This window comes from Hippocampus bargibanti, linkage group LG10 (assembly GCF_051943395.1).
Source record: "Hippocampus bargibanti isolate YZ-2025 linkage group LG10, ASM5194339v1, whole genome shotgun sequence".
NCBI lineage: Eukaryota > Metazoa > Chordata > Actinopteri > Syngnathiformes > Syngnathidae > Hippocampus > Hippocampus bargibanti.
Window position 1 is genome coordinate 9190838 of NC_142743.1, and position 22069 is coordinate 9212906.

Below are 22069 nucleotides of genomic sequence, written 5' to 3' on the forward strand. Positions count from 1 at the left end.
GCAGCAAGCGTGGTCACGTGGGCGCGCCGAGGGTGGGGGCTGGGCCATTCGGACCAATCACCAAGTGGGGGGGATGGGGGCTCTGTCGAAAAGAACGCACTGTACAGTACGCATATCACTTTAACAGCCTGTTTTGTTTTTGTACTGTACGTCTAACCCTCCCCACCCAGTATTTTACGTTTACAGACGTAGCATTTAAAAAATATATTTAACCCCACAAAAAAACAGAGCGGCAAATTTAAATGGGCTATACCACGTGAAAAACGACTGCAAAATACGTTCGTGGTGTGTTGTTGTGCTTCGACGTCTACCCAGGATGTGGCGGTGTGGCACCAAATTGTGAATGGTGATCAAACTGAGGCTCGCGGCCAAATAATATTAGAACATAATTTTAGGTATTTGCATTCATTTTTATGAAAACATATTGTATCCTGACATTCACAATAAAATTATTAAAACTGTGAATTTATTCAGGGGGTTTCAATATAAATACAGTTTAGATTTAAGTATTGATTTTTAGACAGAAAGATAATATGGAGATTAAAATATATATTTTGAGGCGGGCATAATAAATCTGTCAGTGAGCTTCTGGCAGTATTCCATACTGGCCAATAAACATATATATATATATATATATATATATAACTGAATTTATTCATAATAGTATATATTTATGCAGCATTTCTGTTTAAGGATGATGCACCAGACACTGGTAAATATGTTGGTCTTTAGAACAAAAGAACAACAAGACACACCTCATGGGTTTTTGTTGTCTTAAAATGTGTTTCCTATTATATGCAAAAAATACATTTTCAACAAAATAATACACACCTTTGCTAGTTCAGTTCACTTTATTTTATCACCAAATCCACAGTCATCCTTGATTTAAAGCAGCATAGGTGTCTGTATACAACATGATAGACCTCTTCCAGTAGAAGCAATGAAGAAAAAAAAACATCAGGAGAGGACAATATCCAAACCAATCCAAGCCAACTTTCTGGAAAACAACACCCAATAAATGTCAAAATATATGAAAATGTTCAAATAATGTCATTTCACATTGAGTATGCATCACAAGTGTCTATGCTATACACACACTGAGATTTTGAATCATTGCCAGACGTAATAAACATGCCTGGATGTTCATAAAGACAAATATGGCAATCAACTTTGACCTCATGATAAGCGACGGTGTTTTGTTTTGTTTTGTTTTGTTTTGTTTTTCAAATGCACAAGAGTAAGCCTCTCACACATGCTTACAACACAAGAAAGCAGCACAGATAGAAGAACGCCACAGCTCTTCATCCTATTTGTTTCAACTAGTTCACAAGTAATCACGTAGACTTCTATAAATCCTGCTTGCTGCTAAACACAAGAATAAATGTTATCTTTAAGTGATCAGTTATGTTTTTTTTTTTTTTGTATTCCTGGCAAGTTGCCCTATCAATTCCCTAATTCGCTCAAGTAAAAAATATTGAGGACATGCTCTCTTGATAAGGAGACAATAAACAGTCCTTTGCAGTCAAAACTCAGTAACAGTCTTAAAAGTGGCCCGTGGCCTTCGATGAGGGCAGAGTTTGGCCATGTTTAATCTAAAACAGTTGCACAGAAGGCAAAATGAAAATTTCTTCTCTATGTACAGTGAAAGAACGTATAACAGCTCGGCTTCAGAGTGAAATCAAAGCTTGGTGGTGTTCATGTGTTACCATTATTGTATGAAGGGTCAAAAGGCAAACATTGAATTAAATTAAGCATGGAACTAGCCTGTTAGCCTATTTTGTCAAGATTTTTTGGGTGCTAAAGATGTTCACCTGAATGTTTCATTATGTCCTTAGTCTTGGTAATCATCGTGTAAAGATATCTGTATTTTTAATTACAGGATTAATAAATACATTAAAAACATACCGGTCATTGATTCCGAATTTATTTAAGAAGACTCCACCGCCAAGGATTACACGTGGCTGCTAATTATTATTCAATACAAAGTGATGTGCCCGACTGTGCCGAGGCTCCGAGACGTGTGCCGACTAAACCGGAAAAACAATATTTGCACGATTCTAAGTTTTATCTCAGAATTTTTAGTTTAGTCTCAGAATCCTGACTTAAAAAAAAGTCTTTATTTTTTTTTATTTTTGTTCCATTTTACGTACGCTATATAAAATGTAAGATTACTCAGCATTTTATAAAGGGATATGCCATTATTTGTCAGATTGTCAAATGCCTCGGGTTGACAGGTATGAAATGAAAAAAATGTATAATCAAAAATTGACCCTCATTGTCAGCCATTGCAGATGCATTAATTGCGAGATCAAAGCATGCAATATTTTTCAAGGTATTCTTTTGCGCTGATTTCAAATCAGCTCTCACGCTTGGTAATATTTACAAATTAAGGGTAAGGTTAGCTCAAACTTAAAAAAAGCAAATATCTCAGAATCCTGAAACACTAGAAAAAAGTAAACATTTCAAAAATCAGTCGAGGGAGAATTTAAGTTCCCTCGGTTTAAAATCATCTTTTGAGTAGTGCTAACTTCCAAGGTTTTTAAAGGAATGATTTTTTTCCCTCAAAAGATTCAAACAAAGAACAAATCTAAGGGGATTTTTTTCAAAGAAAATTCAGGTACTTTATCATTTCAAATATTTTATAGTACAACTGACATGAATATTGGCAGTGACGTGCAGTCAGGGGAGGCAGGTGAGGCTGTGCCTAACCTGTCATCATGGAAATATCAAATGACAAAATAAATTAAACAGTTATATTTATTAAGTGATTTGTACTTTAACGTTCTTTTCCATTTCACTTCACCATTTTGTTTTTCAAAATCGCTGAATTTTCACATTTACCGTTCAAATACTTAGTGGAGACGAGCGGTGAGGCAGTAGCCGCACCATGGATTGCGCAATCACTATGCTAACTGTGCTGGCTTGCTCTGCAGTGAGACCGCATTGCTGTCCTTCTGCATGTCACTATTAAAGTGTTCAAAAGCTTTTAGTATATGAACTAAATTTCTACACTTATACTTCATACACAGCTGGTGTATATAATGTACAATCACTGTACATTATAAATACTGTACTACAGTGTTTATTTTATTTTTATCAAAACTGTGTGCATCGGTGAGGCACACAGTTTTCCTGCCGCATGACAGGGGGCGCTGGTGATTAGAGATTCTTCTTGCGACTCCTCAGCTGGAGAATAATAGGATTAGTGACATCAAGCTACAGTAAACAGTTAGCAAGTTAAGTGCAACCATTCAGTCATTTTTTCGTGTTGCTTGACCTTATTTTCAGAACGGTGGATTACATATCTAAATTGAAAGAATTTTCTAAACTGGACTTTGAATCGAAGCAGGAGATAATAATTCAAGGAAGACCAACACCGGACTGTATAGATCACAAACGGTGAGGGATGGATGTAAATCTCCTGGACAGCTTCTCAGCTTTTTGGCCAAGAAGGATCTCATTGAAACTATTCCTGAAGCGACAAAGTTGCTCCAGCTCGTACTCAATGTTCCAGCTACTACAGCATCAGTGGAGCGCTCATTCTCAGCACAAAAGACTGAAAACATGTATACAGTCGGAACAGGACTGATCAAGGACGACTTTATTCACTGGCAGTGATCTCCATTGAGACAGAGAGACTTGGACTTCATTTATAAGTAAAGGTAACACGATAATAATGTTTTTTTTTAATTATTTTTTCTATGCTACAGTTTGTATATAGTATATAAAGAATGCTGACATGAAATGTTAAACAAAACACGTTAACTGTTGCCAATCAAATGGTGAATAAGCTACTCTGTGGAGTTCATATGTTTGTAAATCTGACTGTGATGACATCAGTGCCTCACCAGCCATGAACCTCACCGCACGTCACTGAATATTGGTAACACATGATGGCCATAAACTGAGCCTCAAAAAAGCCACGTTCTTGTTTGCACTTGGGAGACGCCTTTAAGCCAAAGGCAATTCAAATGCTGACAGTAGTATATACAGTACATACTGTGTATGTGGAATCAAGGGCCTCGGCCCAGCACAGCTCACGGCTCAGTACGAAAGAGGTAAAAGTATTTTTTTGTTTTTCACGACCGTTTTTTCCCCATTAACCAGCCTCCACAAGAGTCAGGAAAATACAGTGTGAACACTATTGCTAAATAATACTTTTGCGAGTCTTTTCGGAGCGAGAGCGCTTAAAAGCGCAGCTAAAACCCATTTCATGTACGACACAACGTACTAAAAAAATACATACGTTCACACGCTCATGTAGCAGCAAGTAAATATATACTGCCTAAAACGTTTCTAGGCACCACAGGCTATTTTAAATCACACATCAGCTCGTGCTAATAACAAATATTATATAAAAGATTGTGGAAATGTAGGCTAATATTTGAAGCGGTTAGGTAGAGAAGGTTTGTACGACATTGCATTTGCACATTACCGTCATGGATTTGAAGTGTTATCTTTCAGCTTCAATTCGAGAGGTTGACATTTACTATTTTGGAATTACAACCACTTTTTGTGGAGTACCTCCATTTACGAGGCTTCAAAAGTACCTGGACAAGGTCCAGTATTGTCATGTTTACTTTATATTAACAGTTTTGTTTGTGTCTGTATTTGTACTATTTCCATAAAACGGAGACACCACCAGGACAGTGTAACCTCCCTCAATTGGGGAGGGGGGCTACTTCAGTCAAGGGCTCCTTATTCACCAACCCACTGAGGCGGCCGTTCTACATAGTCACTGTACCGCACAACTAATTACTTTGAAGTACAAAACAACAGTCACTAAACCTCACATTTAAACCAAATACCTGTACAGTATTTGCGAACATTGAAAAACTTCTCATCAGTGCTTGTATTGCCTTGCTGCGTACATTTCCCTCTTTTTTATTTCTCTTTCCGGGTTATAAAAATGTCCAGATTTCTTGAAGAAGCGCTCCAGCTCATTGTTGTGCTTTTTACATTCATTATCCGTGTGTGAGAGTCGGGTCAAATGCTCTTTGCCATTGAACAGTAACAGCCTTAAAACACACTTGAGAGCTCGTGTATTCAAGTATTATGTTATGTTATAATAAGAAACCATACATACATAATATAAGAGTGTGATTCATACAAAGCTTTGCGCACCATGGACATAAAGCGAAGCTGGTGAACGGACACCTTTGGTCTTTGTGTCACTTGAAAATCACAACTTGGAAAATTGACTTAACATTAATTAATTTGTTTGCATCCATCCATCCATCCATCCATCCATCCATCCATCCATCCATCCATCCATCCATCCATCCATCCATCCATCCATCCATCTTCTGCCGCTTATCCGGGGTTGGGTCGCGGGGCAGCAGCTTCAGTAGGGAAGCCCAGACTTCCCTCTCCCGAGCCACTTCTTCTAGCTCGTCCTGGCGGATCCTGAGGCGTTCCCAGGCCAGCTGGGAGACATAGTCTCTCCAGGGTGACCTGGGTCGTCCCCAGGGTCTGCTGCCAGTGGGGCATGCACGGAACACCTCACCAGGGAGGCGTCCTGGGGGCATCCTAATCAGATGCCCAAGCCACCTCATCTGGCTCCTTTCGATGTGGAGGAGAAGCGGCTCGACTTCGAGCCCCTCCCGGATGACCGACCTTCTCACCTTATCTCTAAGGAAGAGCCCAGACACCCGACGGAGAAAGCTCATTTCAGCCGCTTGCATCCGGGATTTCGTTCTTCGGACACAACCCATAGCTCGTGACCATAGATGAGGGTTGGGATGTAGATCGACCGGTAGATTGAGAGCTTTGCTTTTTGGCTCAGCTCCTTCTTCACCACGACAGATCGGTGCAAAGTCCGCATCACAGCAGACGCCGCACCGATCCGCCTGTCGACCTCTCGCTCTCTCACACCCTCATTCGTGAACAAGACTCCCAGATACTTAAACTCCTTCACTTGAGGAAAATCTCCTCCCCACACGGTCAAATGCTTTCTCCAAGTCTACAAAGCACATGTAGACTGGTTGGGCGAATTCCCACGCACCCTCGAATACCTTGCTAAGGGTGTAGAGCTGGTCCACAGTTCCGCGGCCAGGACGAAAACCACACTGTTCCTCCTCACTCTGAGGCTCGACTTTCCGATGGACCCGCCCCTCTAGAAGCCCTGAATAGACCTTGCCAGGGAGGCTGAGGAGTGTGATCCCTCTGTAGTTGGAACACACCCTCCGGCCCCCCTTTTTAAAAAGGGGGACCACCACCCCGGTCTGCCAATCCAGAGGCACTCTCCCTGATGACCACGGAATGTTCCAGAGGCGTGTGAGCCAAGACAGCCCCACAACATCCAGAGCCTTTAGGAACTCCGGTTGGATCTCATCCACCCCCGGGGCCTTGCCACCGAGGAGCTTTTTAAGCACGTTGGTGACTTGAGCTACAGAGATCGGAGAGCCCACCTCGGAGTCCCCAGACACTGCTTCCTCCAAGGAAGGCGTGTTGGTGGAGTTGAGGAGGTGTTCGAAGTACTCTGTCCACCGGTTCACGACGTCTCCAGTCGAGGTCAGCAGTGCCCCATCCTCACTGTACACAGTGTTAGTGGTGCACTGCCTACCCCTCCTGAGACGCCGGATGGTGGACCAGAATTTCCTCGAAGCGGTCCGGAAGTCGGCTTCCATGGCCTCACCGAACTCTTCCCATGCCCGTGTTTTTTCCTCGGCGACCACCGAGGCTGCATTCCGCTTGGCTAATTGATACCTGTCAGCTGTCTCAGGGGTCCCACAGGCCATATAGGCCCAATAGGACCCCTTCTTCAGCTTTACGGCAATCCTTACTACTGGTGTCCACCAACGAGTACGGGGGTTGCCGCCAAAACAGGCACCAATCAACTTACGGCCACAACTCCGATTTGCCGCCTCAGCAAGGGAGGTACGGAACATGGTCCATTCGGACTCAATGTCCCGCACCTCCACCGGGACATGTGTAAAGTTCTGCTGGAGGTGGGCGTTGAAACTCCTTCTGACAGGGGATTCCGCCAGACGTTCCCAACAAACCCTCACAACACGTTTGGGTCTGCCAGGTCGGAGTGGCATCTTCCCCCACCAACGGGGTTATAATTACTCACCACCAGGTGGTGATCAGTTGACAGCTCCGCTTCTCTCTTCTAATTTGTTTGCATTCCTTCCAAATCTCCCCATTGTGGGACTATTCATTCATTCAATGCTATTCTCGAATGTATTCGATAATTGAAAATATGACATAGAACGCCCTTTCCGAATATGTTCGGGTTTTGTTTTTTTCTTGCTTGGGTGCCGATAAACCGCGAGCCAGTCCTCTGGCAATGTTTTTTCCCTTCCACAAGGGGGCAGCACTTCCATTTTCCCATGTTAGCGCTTTGTTCCAGCTTCAGCTGATGTTAAAGCGCTATATAAACCAATATGTATGTATTGCATTGTATTTTGGAGAGCCGCCCCCACTTCCAGCTCAGATAAATCCAGACCCATAATACTTAGGAATTAACTTATGTTCTCCTGATGAAAGAAGATAGTCTAATAATAATACATGTCATTTATAAGCGCCTTTCAAAACTCACAAGGTCACTTTTCAGTCACAGGATAGGCTTTTCTGTGGTTGCGCAGCGGCAGCCACACACGCCAGCGTTCACTCAACCCACTCATAGAAAGCTAACTAGCCAGATAATAATAATAATAATAATAATAATACATGCAATTTATAAGCGCCTTTCAAAACTCTCAAGGTCACTTTACAGTCACAGGATAAGGATATCTAAGAGATAGCTAGATAGATAGCTATCTAGCCAGCTACATAGCAAATGGATAGCAAATAGCTAGCAAATAAAGTGCTCGCTAGGTAGCCCGCCAGATCACAGCCAGCCAGGTAACTTATCTATGAGTATAGCATAGTATTTAGCATAGTTATCTAGCCAGCTCAGATAAATCCAGACCCTAATACCATAGCATTTAGCTATGCTTAGAATAAAGTGCTTTCTATCCTTTCACTCCCCCCCAACCCCATCCCTCTTCAATTGCTGCTGTGGACTGATTTAGCCATTGCCAGGTATTCTGATTCTGATTCTGGTTAGTCCTACACTCAATAATCTGCGGCGTTGAGTGAAAATGACAAAAACCCTGGCACTGGAGTGGACATATTTGGTGAACATGTGAGTGAGCAGGTGTAGCGTAGGTGGACCCCACAAAGTTTAAGGTTTCCTACGCTGCAATGAATGTTTATGTAGTCCTCATCTCATCTCATTTTCCGTACCGCTTATTCCTCATTAGGGTCGCGGGGGTTGCTGGAGACTATCTCAGCTGTCTTCGGGCACGAGGCACAAAGTTGACAGCCAATCGCAGGGCACACAAAGACGTACAACAGTCACTCTCACACTCATAAGGGACAATTTGGAGTGGTCAATCTGCCTGCCATGCATGTTTTTGGAGTGTGGGAGGAAACCGGAGGACCCGGAGAAAACCCACGGGGAGCGGGATGAACCAAGCCGGTGTGCTAACCACTGTTTATGTAGTCCTAAAACTCAATATTATGTGGGTCCTGGAATTTGAGTGACAATGACAAAAACCCTGGCACTGGAGTGTACCCATTATTCCACATGTTGCACAGTGAATGCGTTAAAGACAAATTTGTTGAATAAACTTTACCATTTCAACCATGAACTAAAAATGAGAAAATACTTGAATTCATGACAATATACTTTTCTAGTATTATAGTGTGTGTGTGTGTGTGTGTGTGTGTGTGTGTGTGTGTGTGTGTGTGTGTGTGTGTGTGTGTGTGTGTGTGTGTGTGTGTGTGTGTGTGTGTGTGTGTGTGTGTGTGTGTGTGTGTTATTCTGCTAGCTTTCAAAGCAATGCACTTCTTTTCCTTTCGGCTTTTCCCTTGAAGGGGTCGCCACAGCGAATCAGTGTCCTCCATCTTCAGAGGTTTGATTTGCATGTTTGTTTTGGCAATGCACCAATCAATAAAAATGATACCTCTCACTTTTGTGTGTGTTTTTTTACTTGGTGGAGGTCACAATCATCAAGGCTCAGGTAACACCTTCCCTCTGAGACAAAACTCATCCCGTCCTTGCACTCACCACTCACCTCTCACCTCCAAGACTTTAACTTCAGTGATGCAACCTTTCACCTACTAGTCTTGCTCTACGAGGGCGACGCTAACCATAAAGACCTCAAATTTCCCTTTTCTCGTCAGACAAGCGAGGTCCCCACGATGACAACAGCATCGCTGTGCTGCTGGTCGTCCATCAAGGGAGAGAGGACCCCCTCCTTGGGTCGCAGGTAGCAGTCCACGTTGTCGTGCCGCTTACTCTCCTTGATCCCCGCTTCCACTTCTCTGTCTCTTTGCTTCACTTGGCAGTGACACACCACAATGCCGGAATCGCCTGTCAGGCGCCGATGGAGGAAGTGATCTTCTTCGTCATCCTCCTCATCCTCATCTATTGCGGCAGCCATATTTTTGTCAAGGACAGCCAGTTGAGAAGGGGACACCGTGGAACGTGGTAAGCCGTCTACTGCATTTTGGTTGAGTGTGGCGCGGAGGGGGTCCGAGTATACGAGATGCTGGACATGCCCGGAAGAAAGGGAAGGTAGCAGTATGAGGGGTGAGAGAGGGAGGTGAGGGTGAGGTGAGGGGTGATAGCTATTGATGGGGCGCAAGGGAAGTGAGAGGGAGGCAACCGGGCGTGAGATCCCCTCATTGGCATAGCTGGGAATGACATCCGGAACGAGCACTGGTATAACATCCGGTGGAACCTTCGAAGGCGGTGGGGACGATGGTGTCGATAAGCCGCTGCCCCCTACCCCGAGCCACAGGGTGCCATCTCCCCTCGCCTCGCTGGGCGTGGACATGTGGCTGCTGTCATACGTCTCGTCCGTCACCTGAACGGAGAAGGAAGTGCTGCAGGGAGAGGTGAAGGAGCAGGACTCGCAGGAACAGCTGGTGTAATTGTCAGAGCTCTGGGATGAGGCGAAGGCACTGGGGCCCGGGCCCAGGTAGGAAGGGTAGGGGGGTGTGTGGAGATGATGATGATGGGGGTAGGAAGAACTCGTCTCGAGCATGGCGCCTCCCTGCAAGGCGAAGACGGAGCTGTAAGGTGGAGGAGGTGTGGCGGGGTGAGCTGCCACCTCGTCGTAAGAAGGTAACTTGAAGGCAGCCAAAAAACCTAAAAGAAGAACGCATACGTACTCAAGCTCCTCGACGGTCAACTGACGACGACCTTTCGCTTGCTGGTCAATATAAATCTCATTCCCTTGTATGTTGGCTCATTCACCGCCATTCACAAAATTTATTCCGGAATTGAAAATAGGACATAGAGCGCCATTTCCGAATTTGCTTGGGTTTTGTTTTTTCGTGGTTGGGTGCCGATAAAGCGCTGGCCATGGCTTTTTTTCTTTACCACAAGCATTTCCCATTTTTCCATATTATTTAGCATACTTCCAAGTAGCTTTTCTTTTAAATAATGGAATTGGTACTGCAAAATAATAAGTGATATGTCCTTTAAAGGGCAACCGACAGCTCCGGACAAGTCCATAATTTGTAAAAATCACTTCAAATGACTTCTACTGAGCGCATTTTAGAAAGATTCCATCGCATATAGCTATATTTTACGGTTTAACACTCGCACTGAATATTCATGAAGTCCTGTTTTCGAGTTGATGACGATGCCCTACATGACGTCACAGAGGGAACGCCTCTGACTGAGAAAACGACACACAATGCATTTTGATTCCTTTTTTTCATCTGAGAACACCGTGTTGATCGCGAAATTATAAGGTGAACTACATCAATAACACGACGGTGAATCGTTGTGTGTCACAGCCAATCGCAGTAACACACATAAAGAAGGTGTAAGTTTACACAAATTCCCAGCGGACAAATCAGTCCATTTCGAATGGAGCTTGTGCGCCATCTTATGCATTTTCTGGGCGCTACATTGGAGTCCAGACGGCTCGAATTGATACGGAAGGACTTCTTTAATCGATTGCAAACATGTATGCTTTCCTCTTCAGAACTATTTGTATCATATTCATAACTGGATGAGTAACAAGAAATATCTTCTCCAAATCTGAACTCTCTGAAGCCATTGTTTTGATTCTAGAGCAAGACAGTTTGTGAAGGAGTATCCCGGTGTGGCGTCACGAACAAGGGGGCAGGACTTTTTGAATCTGCCCAGTTCCAAGCTCATTTTTTTTGGCAGTTTTGGGACACTTTAAGTCGTTTTTATTAGTGTTTTGCATTTGACTAAAAATATCAGCTTGCGTGTTTTGGGTATTTTTGATGCTATAAAACGTTTTTTTTTTTTAATGTCAGTTAGGAAACAAAAAAATGGTGCCGGTTGTCCTTTAAATAAACATACTCAGATCCAGCATGGAGGATGGGAAGTTGCAGGCTCCGTTATAGGCGATAAGATTGATTTCCCGCTGTGTCTGTTGCTGCTGAATTCTCATCTTGGCGCGGCGATGGCGGTAAGCGCAGAAGCAGCTGAAGAGTACCAGCACGGTCCACAGTAGCCAGAACCCTGCCGGAAAAGAAATAAGGCCGATCTTGAACCAAAAAAAGACAACAAGAAATGTGATTTGAATCCATCCCTTTTTCAAAGCTAAAATTGGCTAAGACAAAGAAACAATTATTCACACATCTAAGCAACGTGGAGCTTTCACTAAACATGATACACATGTGATATTAAAAACAGGAATTTCCAATGGTGAGGTAATTTGCATGTAATCCACTTTACATACTTCTTCTTTTCCTTTCGGCTTTTCCCCTCAGGGGTCGCCACAGCGAATCAATGTCCCCCATCTATCCTGGTTTTGTGCATCCTCTTCTCGCACACCAGCTACCTTCATGTCCTCTTTGACCACATCCATAAACCTCCTCTTCGGTCTTCCTCTCGGTCTCCTGCCTGGCATTTCAAGACTCAGCATCCTTCTCCCGATATAGTCACTCTCTCTCCTCTGGACATGTCCAAACCACCTCAGTCTGGCCTCTCTGACTTTCTCTCCAAAGCCTCTAATGAGTTGTCCCTCTAATGTACTCATTCCTGATCCCATCCAACCTGGTCACTCCCAAAGAAAACCTCAACATCTTCAGCTCTGCTACCTCCAGTCCAAACATCATGGCTGGTCTCACCACTGTCTTATACACTTTTCCTTTCATCCTAGCTGAAACCCTTCTATCACACATCACACCTGACATTTTTCTCCAGCTGCTCCAGCCTGCCTGGACACACTTCTTCACCTCTTTTCCACACTCTCCATTGCTCTGGACGGTTGACCCCAAGTACTTAAAATCCTCCACCTTCTTTATCTCTTCTCCCTGTAGCATCACTCTTGCACTTGGATCCCTCTCATTCCCGCACATATATTCCGTCTTGCTGCGTCTGATCTTCATTCCTCTCCTTTCCAGGGCATATCTCCACATCTCTAGTTTCTCCGCCACCTGTTCCCTGTTCTCGCTACAGATCACAATGTCATCTGCAAACATTATGGTCCAAGGAGATTCTTGTCTAACATCGTCTGTCAGCCTGTCCATCACCATAGCAAACAAGAAGGGGCTCAGAGCTGACCCCTGGTGGAGTCCCACCTCCACCTTGAATTCCTCCGTCACACCGACAGCACACCTCACAACTGTCTTACAGTCGTGATACATGTAATCCACTTTACACACGATGTTCAATAAAAAATGTCAGGTTATTGATATTATCCAATAACAAAATAGAAAATTGCTTTCTCACCTACCCATCAGCATTCATTATGAAATGACTCTGACATAGATATTTTTTCGAATATGCCCTCAACCAGCACTAAATGTCACGCCCGGTCACCGCCATACTTGCTGTTTTTAATTAATTTTATTTCCATTAATATTTTCTCCAGGTATCTCTTTGTTTTCCTTATGTTTTCCTGATGGTGCATGCTGACCAATTCTTCACTGTTATATATATTAGCTATTCTAGGTATTAGCTAGGCTATTCGCTAGGTATTAGCTATCTATTCGCTAGCTAATAGCTATTAATCCACAAGCTATTAGCTATCTATCCGCTAGCTAGCCATCTTGCTATCTATTTGAGCACACTTCCGGTTGAGTGAACGGTGGCGCGTGTGGCTGCCGCTGCTCACCCACAAGAAAAAAATGATCCTATGACTGTAAAGTGACTTTGAGAGCTTTGAAAGGTGCTTGAAAATAAAAAAATATTATTATTATTATTATATGAACATATTTTATAAACAGATGAGATGTAATATGCATGACAGACCACTAAGTGGCAATGTTACTTTACTGGGTCCATGTAAAGAAGTAGTAGTTGCTCAAGAAGTACTACCGAATAACCACACAAATCAATTTCAAGAGATTATATAGAAACATCAACAATTTTTTAAACACCCAACCTTGATATTTTTCGCTCTCAAATGTTTGCTCTCTAGATGAATACAAAGGCGATTCGCTGACTTACACCAGAGTTCGTAATAGTAGGTACAGCAGCCCGTCTCTCCGCAGCAATGTCCTGTCTCACAGAGGTAACCCGAATTGTTGTTTACACCAGGACAGTACTTGGGACTGACTACAGGCTGGCTACCAGAACCCTCATGTTGATTCACCACCTGGTGGACAAAACAACACATTATGTTATCTCCCATAGTGCCAATGTTTTTCCAGCACGGTGCTGGCGCGTTTGTCTTATTTTCCTTTGCGAGCTGACTTTGTGGTTATGGTTGTCACGTTTTGTAAGGTGGTGGTGGTGGTGGTGGTGGACCCCCAAAAAGCAGGCAGGAGGGAGGAACAGGGTGTATTTTACAAATTATATTAAATAAAGTCGGCAAGAACAAAATCTCAAACAACAAAGTCATGAATGTCAACAAAGTAGCAAACAAAACCATGAGTAAAACATGAAGAGACAAAACAAACCTGACAGGGCGAAAACAAACAATGACCCGACACTGAATGGTCATGCAGTGAGTCCTTTTAACTGCCACTGATTAAACCTACTAACCCCTGTGCAGCTGCAGGTGTGGCTCTACAGTGCCACCCGTTGGTCGCAAACCAAAACGTGGCAATGGTGAATGTTTTTTTCCCCTCAAAACCAGATAACTCTCCTTTGGTTTCAGGACCTAACAATTCAACATTGCCATCGAGAACTTAAAAAAAAAAAAGAAAAGCTAACTTTTGTGTTTATAATGTTCATATCCCCAGGAAGAACTCGGCATATTTTATAACAATTGTATTTTTGGACGATTGCTGCAAATAATTAATAGATGTCATTTTTTTCTTCTTTACACAAGTGCATTAAAAGAACATCTACAGCCAAGTACACTCCATTCAGCCTCCATTGATTAATGAACAACTCTCAGTTGTCAGTAAGCAAACACGTACGTGAAATGGTTTCTTGCGATTGGCAGTCGATTCAGCATGTACCCGATCCAAAGTAAGTTCACTCAAGTTCCCTTGAGGAAAAACAATGAAGAAAATAGCTGTATGGATGGTTGGCTCGAGACATTCAATGGAATCATCAAAATTCTTCATAAGTAAATAAACTCATTTGCTGCCATTCCCAAATTAATTCTGGAATTGAAAAGTGTGACGTGGAGCGCCATTCCCGAATTTGTTCGCGTTTTTGTTTTTCTTGTGCCTTGCCGATGAAGCACTGGTCAGACCTCTGGCAATGTTTTCCCTTCCACGAGGGGCCAGCATTTGCCTTTTGTGAGCGCTTTGTTACATCTTCAGCTGTGTAAATCAATATGTATGTATTGTATTTTGTACAGTCGCCCCCATTTCAAGCTCAGATAACTCCAGACCCATATAACTTAAGAATTAATTCTTTTTTCTGATGAAAGAAGAGAGTCTAAAGCAGGTGTCGGGAACCTATGACTCACGAGCAATATATGGCTCTTTTGATGATTGCATCTGGCTCGCCGATATAACTAAATACAGTACATATTTCCGCTTTTTCGCTGTTCATTTCCTGTTTGGGCGACAGTTGGCGGAAAGCGCAGTTTTGATTGGGCGATACTGACCTATGGCCGTTGATGTCAAAACAGGTAAACACCCCCTTTTAAATAAGCCTGAAGAGTAAAAAATGATGTTGAATGGACGGAAGGATTCGCCTTTGTGAAGTGAAAAAGTTCTGCCGTGATTCTAATTTGCAATGAAACAATACCATGAATGAAATGGTTGAATATCAGTGGCACTTTGACAAGCCCCATGCTAACGTTAGCATCAATATACTTCTGTGAGAATCAACAGAAAGCAAGTGGGCAAGCTAATGAGCAGTTTGCAGGCTAGCTAGAAGTAACTTTGCTTATGGACCTGGCAAGTTGACTTTCACTCTTCTCGTTTGGCTGGATTTTTTTTACCAATCATGAGGAACGGAAAACTATTCATATTAATGGTTAGTATTATCAGTTATTTTAAATAATATATTCTGACATTTTGCTGAAATCACGTGTGTGCGTGTTTGCGTGCGCGCATATGCCGGTGTGCGTGTGTGTGTGTGTGTGTGTGTGTGTGTGTGTGTGTGTGTGTGTGTGTGTGTGTGTGTGTGTGTGTGTGTGCGTGTGTGTGTGTGTGTGTGTGTGTGTGTGTGTGTGTGTGTGGCTCTCACTGTAAAACATTTTAAATACAGTATTTTACTTTGATGGCTCTCTTAGTCAAAAAGGTTCCCGACCCCTGGTCTAAAGTATCTTATGTTATATTCAATGTTTACATAGTCATAAACTCAATATTCTGTGGGTCCTGTAATTTGAGTGACCATGACAAAAACCCTGGCACTGGAGTGGACACATTTTTGCACATCGTCTGGCAGTGAATGAACTTTTCAATCTGCTATAACGCCACTTGCAAACTCAAAATACTAAATAAGAATTGCTGAAGTCTGTCAGATGATACACATAGCAAATGCAGTAACATAAACAACTATTTGAAAGAAAAAAAAATCGAAATAAAATATGAAATTATTTTACCGTGCCTCCCTAAGTGCAGGAAAGCCTAGAGTGAGCTGTAATCATATCTGCCGCGCACATGGTAACCACACGAGCGGTACAGACAAATAAGTGCGTCTCCATGGCGACCATCGTGGTTATGCTCGGGAGGCCTGATTTTTTTGATAGCGTTCTGAAATGAATAGTGAAGGTCGAGCTGCTCACCGTGGAAGCCTCGGTGGTCCCATCCAAGGATCTCAGGGACATCGTCATCTAGTGAAAGAAAAACAGACACAAGCAACAATTAGGGGATTTGTGAATGTCCACCACTTACATTTATAGTCTCCAAAATATATAACTTGTGTTGTCTCACTGCTCTAATCCCATCCAGGAGAACCTCAACATGTTCATTTCTTCCACCTCCAGGTGTGTCTTTAGTGTCATTGTCTTTGAGCCAGACATGTCATCATTCCTGATATGCTTTCCTCCACCAGTTCCAACCTACTTGTATCTATTCCTTCTACGAAATACGTTCCGAGCGGTCGTTTGTAAGGTGAATTTGGTCGTAAATTGATTCAGTGCTATATTTTGTATGGAATGTATGTTTAAGTCAAACACTGAACAGGGAAGTATAAAACATAAAACACAGATGCTCTAACAGTCGTAAAATAAATTCACCCCTACTGTAGTACGACGACATATATCCTTGGGTCTTCAGTAAGCCATTGCTTTTTGTTTTGCGTCGCGTCCTGGAGCGTCAACTGGAAAGAGGGCTTTCCTCCTCGCCCACATACTCTACGCAGCCAATCGTAAGCGAGCTCGGCGGAATGGGGCCTGAGCTGGTTGCCAACACTTAAGCATTGGTCAGCCTTGGTGTCCGTTGCATAAATATCCAGCCCTTGAAACCTCTAATGTGTCTGTGTGCGTGAAGCACAGTACGCAACCGGAAAAAAGGCACGAAATACTAAATCACAAAAAAATCACAAACATAATTCTATAATTATAATGCAGCGCTCCAGCATCTCTGTCCAAACATTTTTCGACAAAAATGCAATAATGTCCATACTATTTTTCGTCACTCAAATGTTCGATAAAAGTGGAGTGTCTGTATTACCCTGAACCGAATTTACAAGTCCTCCACTTTTGCTATTTCTTCTCTCTGTAGTCTCATCCTCCCATTTATGCACCTGTAATTGTTTTACGATGGCTAATCTTCATTCATTTCCTCTCCAGTGCAAGCCTCCGTCTTTCTACATTAAATGTTGGAGATTAAAATCTCGTCTCGTCACATCATGGTCCATGGAGATCCCAGTCTAATGTCATTTATCGGCCTATGCATCGCGATTGCAAAGAGGAAGGGGCTCAGAATGGATCCCTGATGCAGTCCTACACCCATCTCAAACTCCTCGATCACACTTCACAATTGCACTGCTGTTCTCATACAAGCCCCTTTGACTTTCTTACAGTAATCCCTTGATACTTCGCGGTTCGATTATCGCGGCCCTTGATGCAGCGCAGAATTTTTTTTACCTAAAAAAAAGTCCGCAAATGGCAGCGAAAGTCACTACAGTACAGTACTTTAAAAGAACAGCAGGTCACAAAGAGCAGCATACTGCATTCGTTAGATTTACTGTTATTATTTATTAATTTATTCATCCATTTCAAGGCATTACTGTGCTGTAAATGCACAAAACCGAACATTAGTTCAGTCACCAAAAACATTTGGCAACACCTGACAATGAGTCGATGATTAATATCAACAAAATTTTCATCACTTTGGTCCAAAGCTGATTGGCCGAGAGACGACACTATTGAAAAGCATTCAACCTACCGCTTATCGCATTGCGTTACTTCAGGTTATGTACTGTACATATTCTCGTATTTTCATTCTTACTTAATACACCCCCCTTCGACAATACCTCCTAAACGCCTGTGCCTTCAAAATCATCCAGAGAACCCATAATGATGACAGTGAGTGAAAAAGTAAAATTACTTGACAAACTGAAGGAAGGCGAAGTTTGCACGCCAATGTTACGTCACGCCAATGACGTCGATGAATCTACGGTGCGTTACATCAAGAATGACGAATAGTGGACCTGTACATATTATACTCTATATACTGTATGTTGATACTGGACTGTTTATTGCATTATTGCACTGTACTACCAACAATTACCCTGCTTCTTTATGCATGTCCTATACTGTGTTCCACTAAATTTCACCTTATACACATTTTTTTGCACTCATACACATGTAAATTTACCAATACATGTAGTGTTCGCTACATCACTGTTTTTTGTCTATCGCGGGTGGTCCCGGTCTGCATTAACTGCGATAAGCGAGGGATTACTGAATACTTCTCCAGCAATTTTACTGTCATGGTTACATGATATCGATTAAAAATTTCCATGCAATACAGGAGCGGCCCCTGAATATGTCAATCATGATAACGCAGGTAAATCAATACAAAGGAAATAATTCACCGCAGTGTACGGACAATATTTTTCGTCCCCATGTTGTCTTTTCAGCTTGTGCAGAAAATTGAGAAAGAATCGTATATTTATTTACGGAGAGGGAAAATGACAAACTATGAGTGAACGTGAGAGGCCACAATGCAGAAACGCCGTGGTTGGTTTTGTCAACCTTTTGTTCACTGCCTGATGGATATTTTGTCCGTATGGGAGGGAACAATGTATGCCCTCTGCTGCCGTGTGCACAAAGACCTTGTCTAACCACGGAGTGATGATGAGCCAAAATCCAGCAAGTAACAAGCCCCAAATGTCACAGCAGCATTGTACACTGACAACATCCTAATGATACCCAAAACAATAATATTTTTTAACATTCTGACTTTACATTGATAACAAAGATTACACACAATCACGATGTGACCCACAAATCGCCGTCTAATAGTTTACTGTATGATTCTGAAGATTTACATGAAACAACAACAACAAAAAACTGAACGGATTGAATATTATGCTTAAAGGACAACCGACGTCACTTTTTTGTTTCCTAACTGACATTAGAAAAACGTTTTATAGCATCTAAAATACCCAAGACACGCAGTATGATATTTTTAGTCAAATGCAAAACACCAATAAAAATGTCTAAAAATGTCAAAAAAAGTGTCTAAAAAGTACTTCAATTTGAAACCGGAAGTGGCCAGTTTCAGAAGGTCCCGCCCCCATGTTCGTGGTGTCACGGCAATACGTCTTGCCTTGCTCAAGAATCAAAACAATGGCTTCAGATTCGGAGAATATGCTTTCTTGTTACTCATCCAGTTATGAATATGATACAAATAGTTCTAAAGAAGAAAGCATACATGTTTGCAATCGATTAAATAATTTATTCTGTGTCATTTTGAGGCATCGGGGGTGGGAAATGTCGCACCCAAAAAAGGCAGAAAACGGCGACAGTCCCGTTTCCACAGGCTGATTAATTCCTTACATGGAGCTTTGTCGGCCTCTTCTGCCTTTTTTTGGTCCTACATAACGTTTTCAGACCAAAGTACAGCAAAATGCATTGACATGATGGAAGGACTACTACAATGTGTCCTTTTTTTTCGGTCAGGGGCGTTCTTTCAGTGACGTAACGTACGGACTCGTCGCCAACTCATGAACAAGACTTCTGGAATTTTCAGCGCGAGTCTTAAAATGTAAAATATAGCTTCATGCGGTGGAATCTTTGTAACATACGCTCAGTAGAAGTCATTTGAAGACATTTTGCAAATTATGGACACAACTTGTCCGGAGACGTCGGTTGTCCTTTAAATAACTTTGGATTTGTCCTTTAGAGTTCACATTAAAGCATTTCATGACGCTGGACTGTCTTTTTGAGGCAGATGGTCGTTTGTTCTGTTTAGGTGCCATAAAAGTAGCTTGAATATAAAAAAATCACAAGATCTGAGCAAATGTGATAAACAGAGTAAACATGCCCCCCCAGACAGTATCTACCTCAAGTATTTGGGGAATTACAACATTGTTATGATTTTTGGCAGTTAATAACTTCATAGTTTACACTATTAACATTAGTCACAATTCATAGTGATGTCACATTAAGGTAAAAATACATGTATGTGTTTTAATGTCAACCATTCAACTATTCATGCAACAAAGTGCAACTTGTTTCGGAGCGAGAAGCTTTCATCAGCGCACCAACATGGAAGGTCATCCACAATGTAGAACTGTCAGCATTCTGAATCAGCAATATGGTCACTTCTACAACTATTCGTCTTGCATAAAGCATCGCTGGAAAACAATTCTGCGAACACGTACAGTACATTGTACACAGATAAAATGCGCCAGCTTAGAAGAAAAAACACAGAGTATCCATATTTTCATTCATGCTATTAAATGTTGAATATTGTAGTGTTTACTTTCATGACAAATAAGGGGATGGATAATTTAATAGATAATTCAGAATTGGGAAATCAATTAGAAAAAAACAGGAGAAAATAACATGAGTGCAGGCTTGTAGAGGATGCAGTGTTTGTCAACATCAGCGCATGTTGCTCTGCAGCACTCCATGACAGCGGTATGTGTGTGAGTGTGTGTGTGTGCGTGCGTGGAAATGCGTGCACGTGTAAGTGTGTGTGAGTGTGTGCGTGTGCGTGTGTGTGTACCTCCTCAGCCTTGAGCCCGAGACAGAACGTCAACGTCTTGTCGGGATCCATGTTTCGAATAAGCGGACGTCCGATCGTTGAGTGACAACGTGCACAAACGCGTGCCCAGGTTTGAGCTCTCGCTTCGGGCTTAGCGCTCCATCAGAGCGGCCGTCCCACCTTCCACAGACACCGCGGCTTCCCCATCCGCCATCCACACGAACCCTACCGAGAGACAGACGGAAGGATGCCCCTCCCGGACCCCTTGTCTCCTCGCTCTCAGTGACTCTCCATAAACCCAGATACTAATTGAAACAGGCCCCTTTTCCTTCCACCAACCCACGCCAAGCAAAAAAAAATAATGTTTGTGTGACTTAACCGGTGAGCAAGACGAAGCTGTTGTCCAGTGACGCTTGGTTGCAAATGTAATATTTTGGTTCTCCTTTGTTTTGGTAGAGAGGGTCACAGATGCAGCTGGTGACGTCATGCTTCTTTTTACCCGTCCACAGTGTAAAAGCACCCACCCACCCCTCCTTCCCACGGTCCCACCCCACGACCGACTTGATTAGCCTGAACTCCCAGCAACAGTCCAACACACTTGACCCGTTCACCTGAAAATTCCAAATACGAGGTGAGGTGAACTATATTTTTTTGGGGCGGGGGTGACTTTACTGTGCGAGAAATGACCACACTACAACTTTTATCTTCACTCATCTGATTATATTTGAGTTAGTGATGTGAGTGTGCGTCACTTCCGCGTTAAGTGAACGTTGGCAGAGAAAGTTATTATTCTGTGACTGTAAAATGTCATTGAGAGTTTTGAAAGGCGCTTATAAATATAATGTAAATGCAAAAAAATATATATAAAATAAAAGTCATCAGGTCAATAGAGGTTGCAGTTTCGTACTCCACCCACAAGATGGCGGCATTTCCATAGCAACTTTTCTTCACACTCACTTGCTCGCTAACAGTCCTGGTTCAATATAACGTCGTCGAACGGTTTAAAGCAAGGAAGACGACAAATTATTAATAGTTTCATCCACAAATTACAAAACAGCGACTACAACCGGCGAGTCTACATTCAAACGAAGTGGGACTATATCCACGATTGTTATAAATTAACTTAGCCCCTGACTGAACCAAATTCACAAGGTAGACGAAAGAGGAATCACAGGAAAGGAACATCACTTTTTTTGCTATTGCCAAAGTTTTGTATAAATGTGACTGCATTACAGAACCAATGGGTGATCGCTCTATTTGTTTAACTGCATTCGAGGGGTGGTAACTCACTCGTAACTCAAATGTCAGCTCGTAACCCATGCAACATTTTCTGTGTGTGTGTGTTTGTGTTTGACTTATTGGGGCACTCTGAAGTCGATCGGGCATGGAAAATCCTACTGGACCCTTTGCACCCTGCCCACCACCTTTTCCAGCGACTCCCCTCAGGCAGGTGCTACCGATCTATGCGCACCAAATCCAGCAGACATTTAAACGTTTCCCCCTGTTGCCATTAACGCTCTAAAGCAGGGGTCTCAAACTCAATCTACCCAGGGGCCGCTGGAGGCAGAGT

At 42.7% G+C, this 22069-nt stretch overlaps 1 protein-coding gene across 1 annotated transcript; it reads right to left on the minus strand.

Moving 5' to 3' along the window:
• Window positions 1–8488: 8488 nt before the first annotated feature.
• Window positions 8489–20968, minus strand: LOC148892323 (uncharacterized). Its single transcript, XM_089006298.1, has 5 exons — window positions 20521–20968; window positions 16122–16169; window positions 13436–13583; window positions 11339–11500; window positions 8489–10144 (listed from the first exon to the last, which is right to left on the minus strand). The coding sequence occupies exons 1-5, from the start codon at window positions 20569–20571 to the stop codon at window positions 9171–9173; spliced, it is 1383 nt and encodes a 460-aa protein (XP_088862424.1). The 5' UTR covers window positions 20572–20968; the 3' UTR covers window positions 8489–9170.
• Window positions 20969–22069: the final 1101 nt, after the last annotated feature.

Bases quoted from the DNA above. Each gene is read 5' to 3' on its own strand.
- LOC148892323 (XM_089006298.1), bottom strand. From the start codon at position 20,571: ATGGATCCCGACAAGACGTTGACGTTCTGTCTCGGGCTCAAGGCTGAG. The intron at 16,170-20,520 runs GTACACACACAC...TTCTTTCACTAG, and splicing joins TCGGGCTCAAGGCTGAGGAG to ATGACGATGTCCCTGAGATC. The intron at 10,145-11,338 runs GTATGTTTATTT...TTCTTCTTTTAG, and splicing joins ATCCTCCATGCTGGATCTGA to GTTTTTTGGCTGCCTTCAAG.